General features: G+C 41.5%; 2 protein-coding genes and 1 pseudogene across 2 annotated transcripts; 1 reads left to right on the forward strand and 2 right to left on the reverse strand.

Annotated features, from left to right (window-relative positions):
- Positions 1–1,988: 1,988 nt before the first annotated feature.
- LOC134181160 (uncharacterized) lies at positions 1,989–4,715 on the reverse strand. The gene has a single exon (XM_062648380.1). The coding sequence runs from the start codon at positions 4,660–4,662 to the stop codon at positions 2,029–2,031; it is 2,634 nt and encodes an 877-aa protein (XP_062504364.1). The 5' UTR covers positions 4,663–4,715; the 3' UTR covers positions 1,989–2,028.
- LOC134180746 (uncharacterized) lies at positions 4,712–5,774 on the reverse strand. Its single transcript, XM_062647931.1, has 2 exons — positions 4,808–5,774; positions 4,712–4,724 (listed from the first exon to the last, which is right to left on the reverse strand). Exons 1-2 carry the CDS (start codon positions 5,638–5,640, stop codon positions 4,712–4,714), a joined length of 846 nt encoding a protein of 281 aa, XP_062503915.1. The 5' UTR covers positions 5,641–5,774.
- Positions 5,775–8,237: 2,463 nt separating this feature from the next.
- Positions 8,238–13,426, forward strand: LOC134180747 (inositol-3-phosphate synthase 1-B-like; annotated as a pseudogene).
- Positions 13,427–14,959: the final 1,533 nt, after the last annotated feature.

Raw genomic sequence — 14,959 nt, forward strand, 5'->3', positions numbered from 1 at the left:
TGCAAATGGGATCCCACATGTTCTCCTCTGCAGATCGCTTTGCAACTATTTTTCGCAGACTCTAAAAAATAGGAGAAGACGACAGAACAAGTTTGGAGTCGCTGCGTTGTTTTAGTTAATAGTTTTCAAATGAAAGCATAGCCTGTTGTTTGTTCATGCACTAATAAAAAAATACCGCTGAAACACGATCTAAATAATGATTTGTCTGCATGACAGCGAGGTGCACCACGGCGCCACCTTGGTCAATGCAAGGGTACGAGATAGTGCGTTTGACGTCACAATCACGTGAGATCCCGGAAGTCGCCATCTTAGGGGGCAAGCGTACTAGCATGGCTACGAGTTGCTCTGTTTTCGGCTGCCACGATCGTAGAATTCAGGGCAGCAACATACGTTTTTAGTCTATACCGGCTATACCGGCTACACCAACCAGTCAGGGACCTGAAACGCGTCATTTGAGCAACAGACAACGGGCAGCGTGGATCTCCAGCCTAGCCAGAAAGGACTGGAAGCCGTCGCAGCATTCGCGTGTTTGCTCTGAGCACTTTCTGTCTGGTAGAGCTGTCATTTCTAGTATGTTCTGTACTAAAAGAGTAATCTATGCTACTCTGAATAATTCTAGCTAAGAAAGCCATTATTTGTGTATGACTCAACTAATCCTGACTGGGTACCATCTGCAAGGATGGGGTAGGTTGCTACGATCACTTCCAGTAGAGAGATTTGTTCGTCTCAAGAAAGGTCTAGTACACCTAACAGCATACAATCATATACAACACCACGTCACTCCAATTCATGTCGGGAATACTTCTTGCTTCTCCGGCCACAATTGAGCCTCTGTTCTACCTGTTTCTAGGCCCGCAGGTACAACTTTCTCCTCGTATCGCTTCTGCGATTTGTCGGAGAGACTTTTAGACTTCTGTTCCGTAATCTTTAGTCTAAGAATTAGCTTTAACACACTCGACCATCATACTATGAAATTACGTCAAACTCGCGAATTCACCAATAAAATTTGGTTCAAATCCTTCGCAATTAGTATACTGTCGCCGTACTATCTAACACACAGTTGAACGTCCTTTGAAATGTTGCACAAGCCGCCGTCGCAAAGAGAGATACCTGCCGAGGACAGAAACTTGCCCCCTAAAATGGCGGCAAATACGGGTACTACAGGGTACGCCTACTCCTCGCCCCCGCACGCACTATCTCTACAGAGTCCACAGTAATACTGGATGTCCGCGCTATTGCGCTAGAACAAAAGTTAATGTACCTATCGCCGCGATTCAGGCAATTAGTGTACGTGTACACGCACGATCTAGAGAGCTACATCTACAATTAAGTTATCTACAGTGACAACGTAATACCCACAGAAATGATCTATTACTTTGCAAGCTATTAAGAATTTTAGTTTTCTCTAGAAAGATATTGACGTATGTCACTTTCTGCTACGATGGTGCTTGTACCTGTATTCGTAATACAATACTACCAAGAACAGCATCACGGGATGTCCTCTTTATGTCTTTGACATTTGTTTGCGTTGCATATTGCTACGATAGTGTTACAGTAGCAGCTACTTGGATCCAGGTTCAAAGTGCAACACGTCTAGTAGACATGTCACAATGACATTCAGCTGTCAGTGCAAATTACATGAAAGCATCAAAACTCTGTGAAAAGAAAGTATAATTATGTAGCTCTAAAAATTCTTGTACAGTATTTTACAGCTCTAAAGCAAACCCAAGTTGTCAATGATGCCAAGCCAGACTATGTTAGAGACTAAGACTATGTAGCTTAGAGCGCGATTCAGTTTGTTTGTGTTTGCTGGTGTGTGCCGATTTAGACCACCATTGACCAAAGATCTCTGATGATGATGATGATGATGATGATGATGATGATGATGATGATGATGATGATGATGAATATATATATATATATATATATATATATATATATATATATATATATATATATATATATATATATATATATATATATATTTTTACTTTTACATTTAAACAGAACTAACTACCAAATTCTACACTACGCTACGGTGGGTATATCCCAACTATCAATGTCCTGTACTTCAAGTTGAATTCTTCTGAACAACATCCTTGCATTGTATTTCCACAACTGTACCGAAAGTTGTTGCGTCAAATTCTGGAAAGCTTGATGGAATCGAATTCCGCTGACAGCTGAAGTTTTAGATGCAATAGCTTTTAACGTTTTAATGCTGAACGGAGACCAGAAACCCAATGTTTCCAATACCAAGGGGTAAAAAAGACCACCTGTTGCCAGAACGTTTGCTTCGTGACGTGTGTCCTTCTGTTCTTCACCTGCTTCAGCTGCTGCCCCAGCCCTTACTGCTGCTTTTGTCACGTACAATGGCTGCAATGAGTTTCTGACTGTTATGTCGAAATAAGCTGGTTTGCCCTCTAAAAAGTCAGGATGAAAAACATCACCTGGACGACTTTCGTCACTACCACTGCATCTCACTTCCTTTACCACGTCTTTATTCTCAACTAATAACGCCTGGAAAATGACTTCTGCCAATGCGTTGTGTCTTCTGGTGCGTTCTGGACCTGTACCACAGCTGATGAGGTGATCTCCAAAAGGATCGATGTGTTGACGACAAGTGCACAGGATCGAAGTTGGAGGAGAGGGAAACATCTTAATCCCTAACCAGAGCCGTATAGAAATGACAAACTCATGAGAAAGCATGGAAAGGCCGAGATTAGGGTTTGGTATTGCCCTCAACCACGCTCCCGCATGGGGTGTACTGATGGAATTTAAACGAGCTCTGTCTCTCAAGCTGGCATTGTTCAATAAACAATTGAATAAATCAGCATCGAGTTTTGATTGAATTTGTCGTTGAGTCGAGTTGTTGAAATCTAGAAGCAAATGACTGTGTTCGTTTTTCAGAAAGGAACAACTCTGAAGATAACTTTCAGATTCTTCAAAAAGCAGTGAAGTCGGAACGTGTACGTTTGTTGAGGCCAGAGAATTACAAGCTTTCCTAAGGAAATCTTGGACTAACAATTTTGTGGAATTACAACTCCCCACGTATGCAGCTGGTGCAGACTTGACTGCTTCTCTCAAACCGAGACCCCCAAGTCGTACAGGTAGTGTAGCCTGCAACCATGCTGTGTCTGTAATGGAGGATCGACAGATGATTTCCAAAGATCGACGTAAGCCGACATCGAAACGGCGTAATTGGTCTGTCAACAAAGCAGGAGTCACAGTACGTAACAAATGATTGATTTTACAGATACTCTGACAGCTCCGTAGCAAATGCAATTCAACTTGTGGATCCTCAAGGTTACTCAGAAGCGTTTGAGACTCCAAGACTTTATCAACACGTTTGGATATAGATGATCTGAAAAAGTCTACAGAGCCATGGACTGGTGATCCTAGCAACTCAACCCCTTCTGACAAACGTCTGACTTGACTGGGAAACAAGGGAAAAGCTTGGTCTCCAGACGGCCAGTATAGTTCACATTTATTTAAGTTGACATGTAAGCCATAACTGGGACCCTTTTCCGAAACACTTTGTAATAAAGAAGATACAGACTCTCTCGAGCCGAAAAATGTCCCATCATCCAAATACCAAATTTGAAGGTGTAGGTTCGAAATAGCGCCAATAGAATCCAATAATTCCAGAATCACAAGTGAGAACAGAAGAGGGCTCAAGGGATCTCCCTGTTGGACACCAGCTGTAGATAAGATTTGATGCCTACCGTAACGCATCTCACTAGGTACGTGGTAGGACCACTGAGCCCATGCAAATAATTCTGGAAATTCTCTCCGCAAACGTGAAAGAAAGGCTGGTCTGGAGCACTCATTAAAAGCATTAGTCATGTCAATTTTCAAGCAACAGAAGTCTTCTTTATCCCAGTTAGCATCAAGAAACGATTGTGTGGTGTGAATAGCTGATTCCATACCACTTCTAATACCCACTCCTACTTGGCCAGTTGGCAAAAAGACGTCTGGAAGGCGGTCTTTCACAGAAGCACAACAGAGTTTACTTGCCAGGCGCCGGAGTACTTCTCCAACTGCAATTGGCCGAAAACCTCCTGATTTCTTTAAGAGGGCAGTCAGTGGTGCTCCAGACAACCAAGGTGCGATTCTTGGATCACACTTACCCGCCAAAAGCTTTGTCATGAATCTTGAAAGATTTGCAAGGCACAACTGAGCATCTGGGACATATGCTCCTTTCATAATATCTAAAAGATGTTGAGCCCGAAGCTGAGAAAAACCAGGACTGGAACCTCTGGGAAAACTTTCTAAGGCTGATAAAACTGCAAGAGAATCCACAACTAATGGAGGTGGAATATCATCGGACCATTCAGGTAAAGCATGTTCTGGGTGACGTGATTTAAGTTCATCTAGCACCATTGGGTCATCACGAGAAGCACAACCACAAGAGCCCAACACTTTCATAGCATCACCAAACCTACCCTCGCGTGCCAAATTCAGTGAACGACGAGCATTACTTTTGGCAATAGAGACTGATTGACGGGTTGACCGGGACTGACACTCCTGCCTGGCTGCTGTCCACAGTGCGACCAAGTTACCCTGCTGCCATTGACGCAGGCGAGATAACAACAGCTGCTTAATGACCAAACGCTTCTTTCTGCCTCCCCGAGGAGGAACGCGTAACACAGCTTTTGCAAACATGAACAGCCGAACAAAACCCCAAATACCATTTTCACAGGCACGTAAGAATTCACCAGAAAGAACTTCAGCAAGTAATGGACGAGTCAAACGTGGCACATGCTTAACTGTCTGAACACGTAATGAAGCAATTTCATCCATTACTGACGTGAATACTAAAGATTCATCTTGCGTGGGAGGAGACAACATAGAGGCAGCATGAACTCCCTCTAATACCAAATCCAAGTCAGCAGGACAAGAAGCCACACAAGAAGGGTCAGGCCTATTAGAAGCTGACAGGTGTGTGTCATGGTGGAGATCACTATGAGAATTCTCACAGGAGGAAGAAAGTGAATCTTGGTCTGATTGTCCATTCAGCCATAATGAAGAAACAGGGTCCTCCATCAAGCCACGACAGCGATTTCCTGATCCCAAAGAACGTCTGCAACACTGAAATCTCTTTGAATAGGCAAATCCACAATCACAGCAAAGACGACGATTATGACCCTGAAGAAAAGCTCTGCTTGGAAATAAATGGCGACTAATATGACTAGCATTTATATGTTGCCACAGGGACCCAATGTCTCTGAAGGAAGAAGCACAAAGTGGACACTGTGGCAAAACACCACTGCTTGACGCAGCTTGGGAGGATAGAGTACACAAATCCTCTAAAACACTCACATCATCGGAAGTACCAGAAGAGCAGTCTCGAACTGTGCTGAGGTCGACTGTAGAATGGACGTCCTCTTCAGGACGTGTGGGAGGACCCGGATGTGGGTGAACGTCACCACAACGTAGTATCAAAATGGCGGCCAGTGTGAGACAGAAGCAACAGCTGAAAAGACATCTCACACGTTTAGGAGCGGTATGAGCATTCACGTTCCTATTCCTGCTGGTTGTGTGGCCGAGCTGTACTTTCTCAGACACTGAAGTGGATAGGAGATGAGCAATAGGAGCGAAACATCCAATTCGACAACGGTAGACCTCCAGGGACACACCCATGAAAATACCCGATGGAGAGTACGTTGTATCAAGTAAACTGAAAACGAAACGTGCGTCTCTGAAGACAAACCGTCAACTACAATACGAGCGCTAGAAACAGCACCTCACAGCCATTTCGACTAGTTGATATATATATATATATATGTAAATATGTCTAACAACTCAGACTAATATGTCTGATCTTCCATTGTACTCTGCTACACAATTTGACTCTGTATATACACACATTACGAGAAACAGAACAAATAGAACAAGACGGAAACTAGACTGCAGCTGTTTACGCACACTACAAAACTTACTATGCTATACTACCTAGAGAGGGTAGTTTCACTATTTGACCTCGAGAAGTCAACTAGGAGTTACTGCATACATTAGATAGATGGCATGTTTTACGTTCAAGAGTGTCTTCGTTGTTGAACTAGAAATAATTTCTTTGTGTGACTACAAATCACAAGTGTCTCATACCCACGGAAAGCATTTACTAGAGAGGAGGATCACTTCATATCGTAGGCGTAGAAAGCGACTCAACAAAGCGCTGAGGATAGGTAGGAGCCTATAGCTAGGTTCTACAGCATACGTTACTCGTTTTTACCACAACTAACACAATGAATTGTCTAGACTACGAAACTTTCTCGAAGAAACCGACAGCAAGCATACAACTCATCTGCTACATATCAACATTTCCTGTTATTGAATACGTACTTCTTTTCATTAGTTAGTCACTTGTAACTTGAGACAATCAATAGGCTCACAGAAATCATTTCTAAAATGACTCTAGGACTGACACTATTCGAATTCTCTTGTCAAGGTTAACTTTTGGATCATGGAGGCAAAGGTGTTTTTGCGAGACTCCCCCTCCAGACCCCAATATAATATATTAGATCCATTTCATTAAAATATTACAAAAAATTTGATAATACATACGTCTAAATCTATCTATTACATATAGAAAATTCAATAAGTCTATGGATTCGTACTTAGTGAATAAATATATAAAATCAGATAACGATGTACTTTGTTCTATCATTCGAGAATATTTTGAAATAAGTTAACAGATTTCTATATTTCTAATATTTTTACAAAAACTTGTAATAAATATATAATATAACAGACAATAAAAATATTTAAATACTTAAATATGATCATATTATAGGTAACTAACGTTTCATAAATTTTATGTAATCGTGTAGAATAATATTTTAATTAGATAAATTTTTCATTTGTTATAATACAAATTTGTTTTCGACTACTATTGTTTCAATCTACAATTTTATAAATAAAACAATTGGTCATGTAACGTTTTTACGTCAATGTCATTATTTGTGGTACGTTTAGAGTTTTGTGATGTTTTCTATAACTGCTATAGATAGTTGTTATTGAAATGATTTGAGCCTTCAAATTTTATTTTTGCATATAAATAGTTTCTATAATATAACAAGACTTTCGTTCAGTACACACCAAATAATTCTTTGCTTTGTCTTGATGTAGAACCGATCTCAAGTGGCTTCTCTTCACGTAGATACACAATCTGTCACTACAGACCGCTGGCGAGTGTATAAACGAAATACACCCCGCTCCGCCCACGAGTTGGCACGAGGGCGAACAAGCCTGAGTGCCAACGAGCTGGGCGCAGCGGAGTGTATTCGTTTATACACTTGCCAAAAGGTCTATACCCGGCTTGTAGCACCCATCTGAGGCGGTGATATCCTCTAGGCACGGAAGTTCAAATCAGGTGTGTAGCAAAATGTTCTGAAATCGACTTGGGCATTGAAACAGCAGAATTGCCAGTTATTGATTTTTGGAAGCTAGTAAACTGCTAGACGTTGATGTTGTTTCTGATCAGCAGTCTTCTGAATCTCGTTTCCAATTTCATCCAGTAGTTTTCAGAAGTTTCTTGATTCGCGTGTTCCCCCTGGCACCACAAACGCTACTGCATGTGCGCGGTTAGAGTGTTCAACGCATGGAAGAAATGGAGAAACAAGCAGCCAACTGAAGAGGGAGCGCTCGGGCGGTACGTGTATGATCTGCATGTTATGAACAACAGAGAAATGAACTACTGGCTTGCAAGGTTTGTGCATGAAGTTTGAAGGCAAGGTGGAAAGCCGTATCCACCTTCTCCCATGTAGCTGGTTTACAGCGTTCTGTGCGCTCGAGTATCATTCTGTTGCTGGACGCCTAACCACGGTTAATTTTTTCCAGAAGGACGACTCTCAGTTTAGTTTGCTCAGGTCTGCACTTGCTACACGCATGAAAGAACTCATTAGGATTTCCGTACGGATCCGTAGACCCACGTATTGTTTGTTCTGGCTGACAGATATGTTTCAGTAGCCTAATTGTTAATTAAGTTCACAAACAATTCACATCTTGATAAACCAGTAGCCCCAGGCAGTTATACCGCCCGATTTATTGACCGGTCAATAAGTAGCGGAAGTGGGATATGTCATTTATTGTAAGCGAAAACTGGACACTGATTGGCGCAGACAAAGCTAGGGTGCTACAACGGAAATTCTTAGTTTCTCCCCAAAGCCTAGATATTCAGTCTTGGGAGACTGCGACAGCCAAACGCTCGCAATACTGTGTAGAAGCAGCGAACGACGATGACCTCCGAGTTCGAAGTCCCTAGCCCAAACGTGCAGTACTCTGCAAACCCTAGTGACTGTACGTACGAATATCACACGAGCGGCGTGAGCAAGAACGCGAGTGGTCAAACAATAGTGACGCCTCAAACGACGACATTCAACTTCCGTACCGAGCGCAAGGTCAGCGACTGAGCAGGTTTCGTCCCGCGCTGCTACATAGAAATCACATTGACTGTTCAAACCTGACCGAGCCTAAACCTGAATGGGTAGCGCCCAAACCTTTTTCGTCATTTCCGCTCGAGTCCTGCACATGACTGAGTCGCAGCATGGAGTCCAACGTCAATCGTCAGGTTTTGAAGCTTTCTTTCTCTCTGTTTGTCTAGGTTCCTCGTCTCGGATGCATGCTAGTCGGATGGGGTGGAAGCAACGGTACGACTGTGACGGCAGTTGTATTGGCTAACCAACTCGGTCTTCAATGACACACGAAAGAATGAGTGAAAGTTTGTTTTGTACCGGTAACTCAACTCAACGGTTATCTCTAGCCGCCGTTTGTGTCTGTAGCGTTTGAATTACTATGGTTCCGTCACTCAGGCATCTACTGTAAGTCTTTGTACGTCTGCAGACGGTCAAGAGCATTTCATTGCGCTAGGCTAGCTACTGCCTATGGTTCGGCCTAATGACATTGTCTTCGACGGGTGGGACATCAGTTCTAGGAACTTGGCCGTAGCCATGGAGGATGCACGAGTTCTTGACTACAACCTACAGGTAATGATGAAATTTTTTTGAAATGTTTGTGGTAGTTACGTAGGTTGTTGTGAATTGCATCTCAGATTCTTCCTGTTATGGTGTTGTAATACAGAAAATGAAATTGCGTGAAAAGCACTGAAACTGAGGCGGTGGCAGTTCCAGCTGAGCTAGTAATTAATCAATGAGTGCAGTATACTAATATTTATAATTATGGATCAATTTTGTGGATCCTGCAAAAATACTGTGCCTGTCTGAGGTTATGCAGTCTGAATCAGTGATGATGCACTGTGAAGGATATGCCTTCTTGTTTGACTTGTGATGTATTGAGAAGACAATGTTTGGGGCGAGCCTTGGCATAGAGCTGTTGCACCAGCACTGAACTAACTTATTTGCAAGGAGGTATTCTGAAGCTTACCCCAACAGTGTTTTCCATTGTAACTATAAAGTAGACTGCCTATGGTTAGGACAGTTGATAGGAATAATGTCACTGCTCTAGTATCATACATGCACACTGTTGCACAACTAAGTTGGTCCTACCTGAATGTAAATACACTGAAGTGCTGAACAAAATGCATTATATTTTTACATAAATGACATCATTCATATGCACCAAGTGGATGATATCAGACATTGGAATGATTTTAGTTGTGGTTAATTAATTAATCTAATTAAGTAATTAACTAATTAGTTACTGAACCTGTCAGTTAAAGGAGCATGGGTTACTGTTACAAACTCTGAATTATTTTTAATTCCGAATTATTTTATTGATTACACATTTCTTGTCTATGCAAACTGTTAATTCTTGTAATTTGTCTTTTATCATGCAGGTGCAGCTCAAACCCCACATGAAGAAACTGAAGCCAAGACCATCTGTTTACATTCCCGATTTCATTGCTGCCAACCAGAAAGACAGAGCAGACAACGTACTGACCGGTCCCAAGTGGGAGATGCTTCAACAGTTGAGGACCGACATTCAAGACTTCAGAATTAGCCAAAAACTAGACAAAATGTTGACTTATTTATATTGTTATTAATTAGTATTGCCTTTTTAATTTTTTTATTTTTTTGCTAGGTAATTGTTCTTTGAACAGCCAACACTGAACGTTTCTGTGATGTGAAACTGGGACTGAACATGGCGGCCAACGAACTGATGGCTTCCATCAAGCGTGGAGAAAAGGAAGTGTCGCCGTCCACAATGTTTGTCGTTGCCAGCATCTTGGAGGGATGTTGTTACATTAATGGATCACTGCAGAACACGCTAGTGCCAGGAGTCATAGAACCATAGAGATGGCAGAGAAACATGGAGTGTATGTCGGTGGCGATGACTTTAAGTCGGGTCAAAGAAAGATGAAATCAGTTCTCGTCGATTTCCTAGTCAGTGCTGGCATCAAGGTAATTGTTGCATGCTCTGTAATTGATCAGCTGTATGTAATGCACTAACACTAACACAGGAAGAATTTCACGGTTAAGCCTGGTTCATAATATCGCTGATGCTGACATTGTCGCTGAGGCTAACCCTGAAATAGAATGAATGCTATTCCAGCTTCAGTGTCAGCGTGCATCAAAGGATTTCGCGTCCGTGTCTTTAAAGTTTTGATGCTTAGCTGAGCATCAATGTCATAATTGTGAACCAGGCTTTGCTGTTTTAGGTAGTTGCTTGTTTATCAGAAATTGTTACATTTCTTATTTGGATAAGAGACTAAATTATAGGAGACCTAAAAATTATAATTAAAGTAGAGGAATTAAGTTGCATATAGATGTCTGTTTTACACTTTGTTAAATTCCTACCAACTTCATGGATGCTTTGAAGTGCATTACAGTGTTTGAAATTGAGAGCATACGTAGTTGCAATCTTGGCAACTTCACAAAATTTTTAGTCGTCAAAGAGTTTAAGACAAAATTTCATAATATCAACTAATGATAGTCGGTTACTGATTGTTCTGACAAGTAAATGAAATCCCATGACTTCAGAACCTGAGTTGTCACTCTCAGTTGATTTGATTTATTTCACTATCCTGCTCTACAACAAATCAAAACAAAAATGTATTTGTTCCGCCATAACTAATTTCATTGGTCGTCACTTGAACCCATTTGGTCATCAAATGACAACTTGACAAACACTTTTTCGAACACTGATGTCAGTTTTGGTTGGATGGTGATGGTTGACATGAGAATTATGAGTGACCAAGCACATTAGCATCATGTAGTAAGTGCAGTACATTTTTACATATCATAGATTTGATTGTTGTAGCTGAAAGCTCAATGTTATTTGATTATGGTTGGGAGTAGTACCTTTTGAAGTGGTGCTGTATTGAGCAATTGATGCTGGTAAGGATTCCTATGCAGGAAGTTCAAATGTCTGTGTCAATGCAGAAAGCCAGGAAAGCCACAAGAGCAACCTTGGTGACGAAGCAATGGTATTAGTCATGGTGTTACAGTCATGTGATGACTGCTCATGCTTATTCTGAGGCTTCCATTCTAGGAATCTTTATCTTTGTAGTTGCAACATCATGAGTTTACAGAAACAGAAACTGGAGGTCTAAAAAATTAGTTAGTTTCAACTTGGATACTTGGAATGTTTAATGCCTTGGTAAGAAAGCTGGATTTTACCCATGCAGTTGCTTATGTTGAATATTGACTCGTGTTGAGTCTATATGCTCACATCGGATGATCATTGCCAGCATTACAGTGTTGCCACTGTCACTAAGGTCTGGTGCTATGGTTTGGACGGAACAGATTGTAAAGTGAAAGAGATTCTTCTTGCTTATACCTACACATTTTTCTTGTAGGGACAGCTGTATGTACAAATATGGCATGATGTACTGCCTTGATATGCATTACAATCTTTATGTTCACCAACATTGTGGACGATTCGTCGAGTTTGCAGTCATGCAGCTTTACTTGTTTTGAAAACAGGATGAAATGACTTATACCCCATTTACACTTGGTAGAACTTCACTTCATATTGTGAACACCAGCCTAACCAAAGCTGGTCTATATCAAGTTGCCATGCCAGCACGGTTTGGTCAGGGTTAGGGTTAGTGTAACCGGTTAGGGTTCAGTTGTGTAGTGTGAATGCAAACCAAACTGTGCTGGAGTTGGTGCATGCTCATGTAACAGGATATAACAAAAACTAGTTAGCACTCAACCAGAAGATGACTCTAACTCATATGACTTAGAACACTTCACGTGACTTACACAACTTGTATGACTCAATACACATCACATGACTCGAAAGCTAATGCCCATCTATGCACGTACACATGCCCACTTGCTTTGACACCACAATCTCAGCTCGCTTTCTCCAACTCGCAGTGTGAACAAGGACTACCACGGTTACAGTCAAACTACACTATTCTGAATCTTCGCTAATCCGAATTACCTTTGGTGCTCTGACTTGTGTACCCAGATCCTGTTGGGTCGCGGTTATATCTAGTTTTTAGCAAATGTGGATATCTGACTTTTAAATTCTGGCTTACATTATTTAGAAGTACATGTAGTCGTTGTAGTGGTGTTCTTTGCCACAAACATGACATACGTGTAGAGATCCTAAAATGCACCAGTGGTCTAGATGTCCGAGGCAAGGTCTGGACCTGCAAGGGTACGCGTTTTGGCTTTTGTGATAATTTGAACAACTTCACTAATGTGAACAGTGCTTGGCACGGGGCTGTTTAGATTAGTGACATTCTGCTGTACCTAGTACTGTTTGGTTTGGTTCAGTTCGGTTACATTATCGTGCTAGTGTGAACGGGACATTAGTTAGTATTCTGTGCCACATAGTATACAAGCAGTTAGGTACACATCACTTGGCATGTTGGAGTCATTGCAAAGTAAAGTAATCCAGTTAGGTTACAATGATTATTTCAGAAAGAATTGTTGTGGGATACCCTAATACTGGTGCATAACCCTGTTTGTACAAAGCCAAATGACTTTTACGAATAATACGGTTTACTAAATATTTCTGTTTGATTATCATTAGCCCGTGTCCATTGTGAGCTTCAATCATCTCGGTAACAACGACGGCAAGAACCTGTCCGCACCGAAACAGTTGCAATCCAAGGAAATTTCTAAGAGTAATGTTGACGATGACATGGTCGGATCGAACAGGCTTCTGTATGAAGACGGCAAGAAACCTGATCACTCTGTGGTCATCAAGTATGTGCCCTATGTGGCTGATAGTAAACGAGCCATGGATGAGTATACTTCCGAAATATTTATAGGAGGATTAAATACGATAGTTTTACATAATACTTGTGAAGTAAGACAAACAGTCGGGTTTCGTATCGGTGTGCAGTGTAGGATTGTGTTTATCTCTGTAGGATTCTCTGTTAGCCGCGCCTATCATTCTAGATCTTGTTATTCTTGCCCAGATGTGTCAGCAAATTACAATGAAAGCTGGTGAGTCCTCAGTGATACCATTGGCACTTTTGTTGTTGTGGCATAAGCATGCCTTGCTGTAGTGGATACTTTACAACCCTTCTAGCATTCTATTTCTAAATTACTGTAAGTGACCTCATAGAAGCCCTGGGCGTCAAATGAAAAAGATTTAATAATTTTTGAAACGACACAAACCCTGTGTTTTACATATAAATGCCGTGGGCGTTTTTTCAGTCAGAGGCTGTAATAAAGTTTTTAGTGCTTAAGACATCAATTCTTCGATAGTCTGTTGCAACTATACACTGCAGCAGTGCTGGTAAAGTTGATAGACACGAGATGAAAGAGTGAATCATACTGAATCATAATGGCATTCGTGATACTGGTGAATCTTGGGCTGCTCAACACATTATGAGCACATTGTCACAACGAACTGTCTGGTGTACACCAACAAACTGATGCAGGATCGGAGAGTACTAGACCATTCGTCGGCTTTTTGTCTGACATTCTTCAGGCTAGTCATCCTCTCCAAGGTAACTGAACTACATACAGTGTACACTCTGTCGGACATATGTGGATTGCATTAATCATAGTCTCATTCAGCCAACATCTACATCTCCCCTCTTTGTGCTTGGCTATAGGTCAAGATACAGGGGACGCTATGTGGGCATGGGTCTTTCTTTGTATATGCATTTTCACAGATTTGGAAATAAACTTTTAGTTGTGTTTATAGCCTTGACTGTCTCTGGTTATAAGCGTCCAACCGCCTCCGGCGCATTGCTGCTCGCTGCGTGGCTATACCTACACCGGTGCATATGTAACTACAAGCACATGATTGCTGTCTCGATAACTCATTCTTATTTCCTGCGCTGCTACGCTGCCCGGCGTTGGTGCCTATAGTAGGCTGCAGTTTATGTATTATTTCCCTAGCTCCGAACGTACCTGAGGCAGCTTGAGACTGAGAGGCGAGTTTCTCTTGATCTTCTTACAGAGCAGCCCGAGCAGCCTCTTTGGCCGTCTCTGCCATCAGGACCTTAAGTTCAGCCAAGGACATGGTCACCGACGGGCTATCCTGGTCTTCCATCACAATTTTTTTTGAGCACTGACAACAAATTCTTCTGAAGCGTTGACGCTTGCAATTGCTACAATGACCGCAACACGCCTGCAGTGCCAAGTATTTAGTACTTTGGACGGATAACTCCGCCCTTAGCTACAACGCACGCTACGGCACCGCTAGCGCGCACGACTCGGGGCTGGAATCAACTCTGTCTAACGTTGTTAAAATAACATTAAATATCTAAGTGATATTGTCAGATCTACCGGAATTCATTAAAATACCGCATCTATTCAAATGGAGCATTTAAAATTTGTAGTGTTGGTCGATACATTTAAACAAGTGCGGCATTAATTCCAGGGAAACTTTTATTCGAGGGGCGGTGTCTCGAGATGAAATACGAAAGGCTAGTTTATTTGGAATTACCAATTTAGAAGCATGCAATATTAACCTTTCGTAAATACTACTAGTTGAACAAGACACGACAATAATTTTTATTTATTTTTCGTATAAAGGCAAATTTTATAATTTTGATAAATGAATATAGCTGCATTCAATTAGCAAC

The sequence above is a fragment of the Corticium candelabrum genome, chromosome 6 (assembly GCF_963422355.1).
Source record: "Corticium candelabrum chromosome 6, ooCorCand1.1, whole genome shotgun sequence".
Taxonomy (NCBI): domain Eukaryota; kingdom Metazoa; phylum Porifera; class Homoscleromorpha; order Homosclerophorida; family Plakinidae; genus Corticium; species Corticium candelabrum.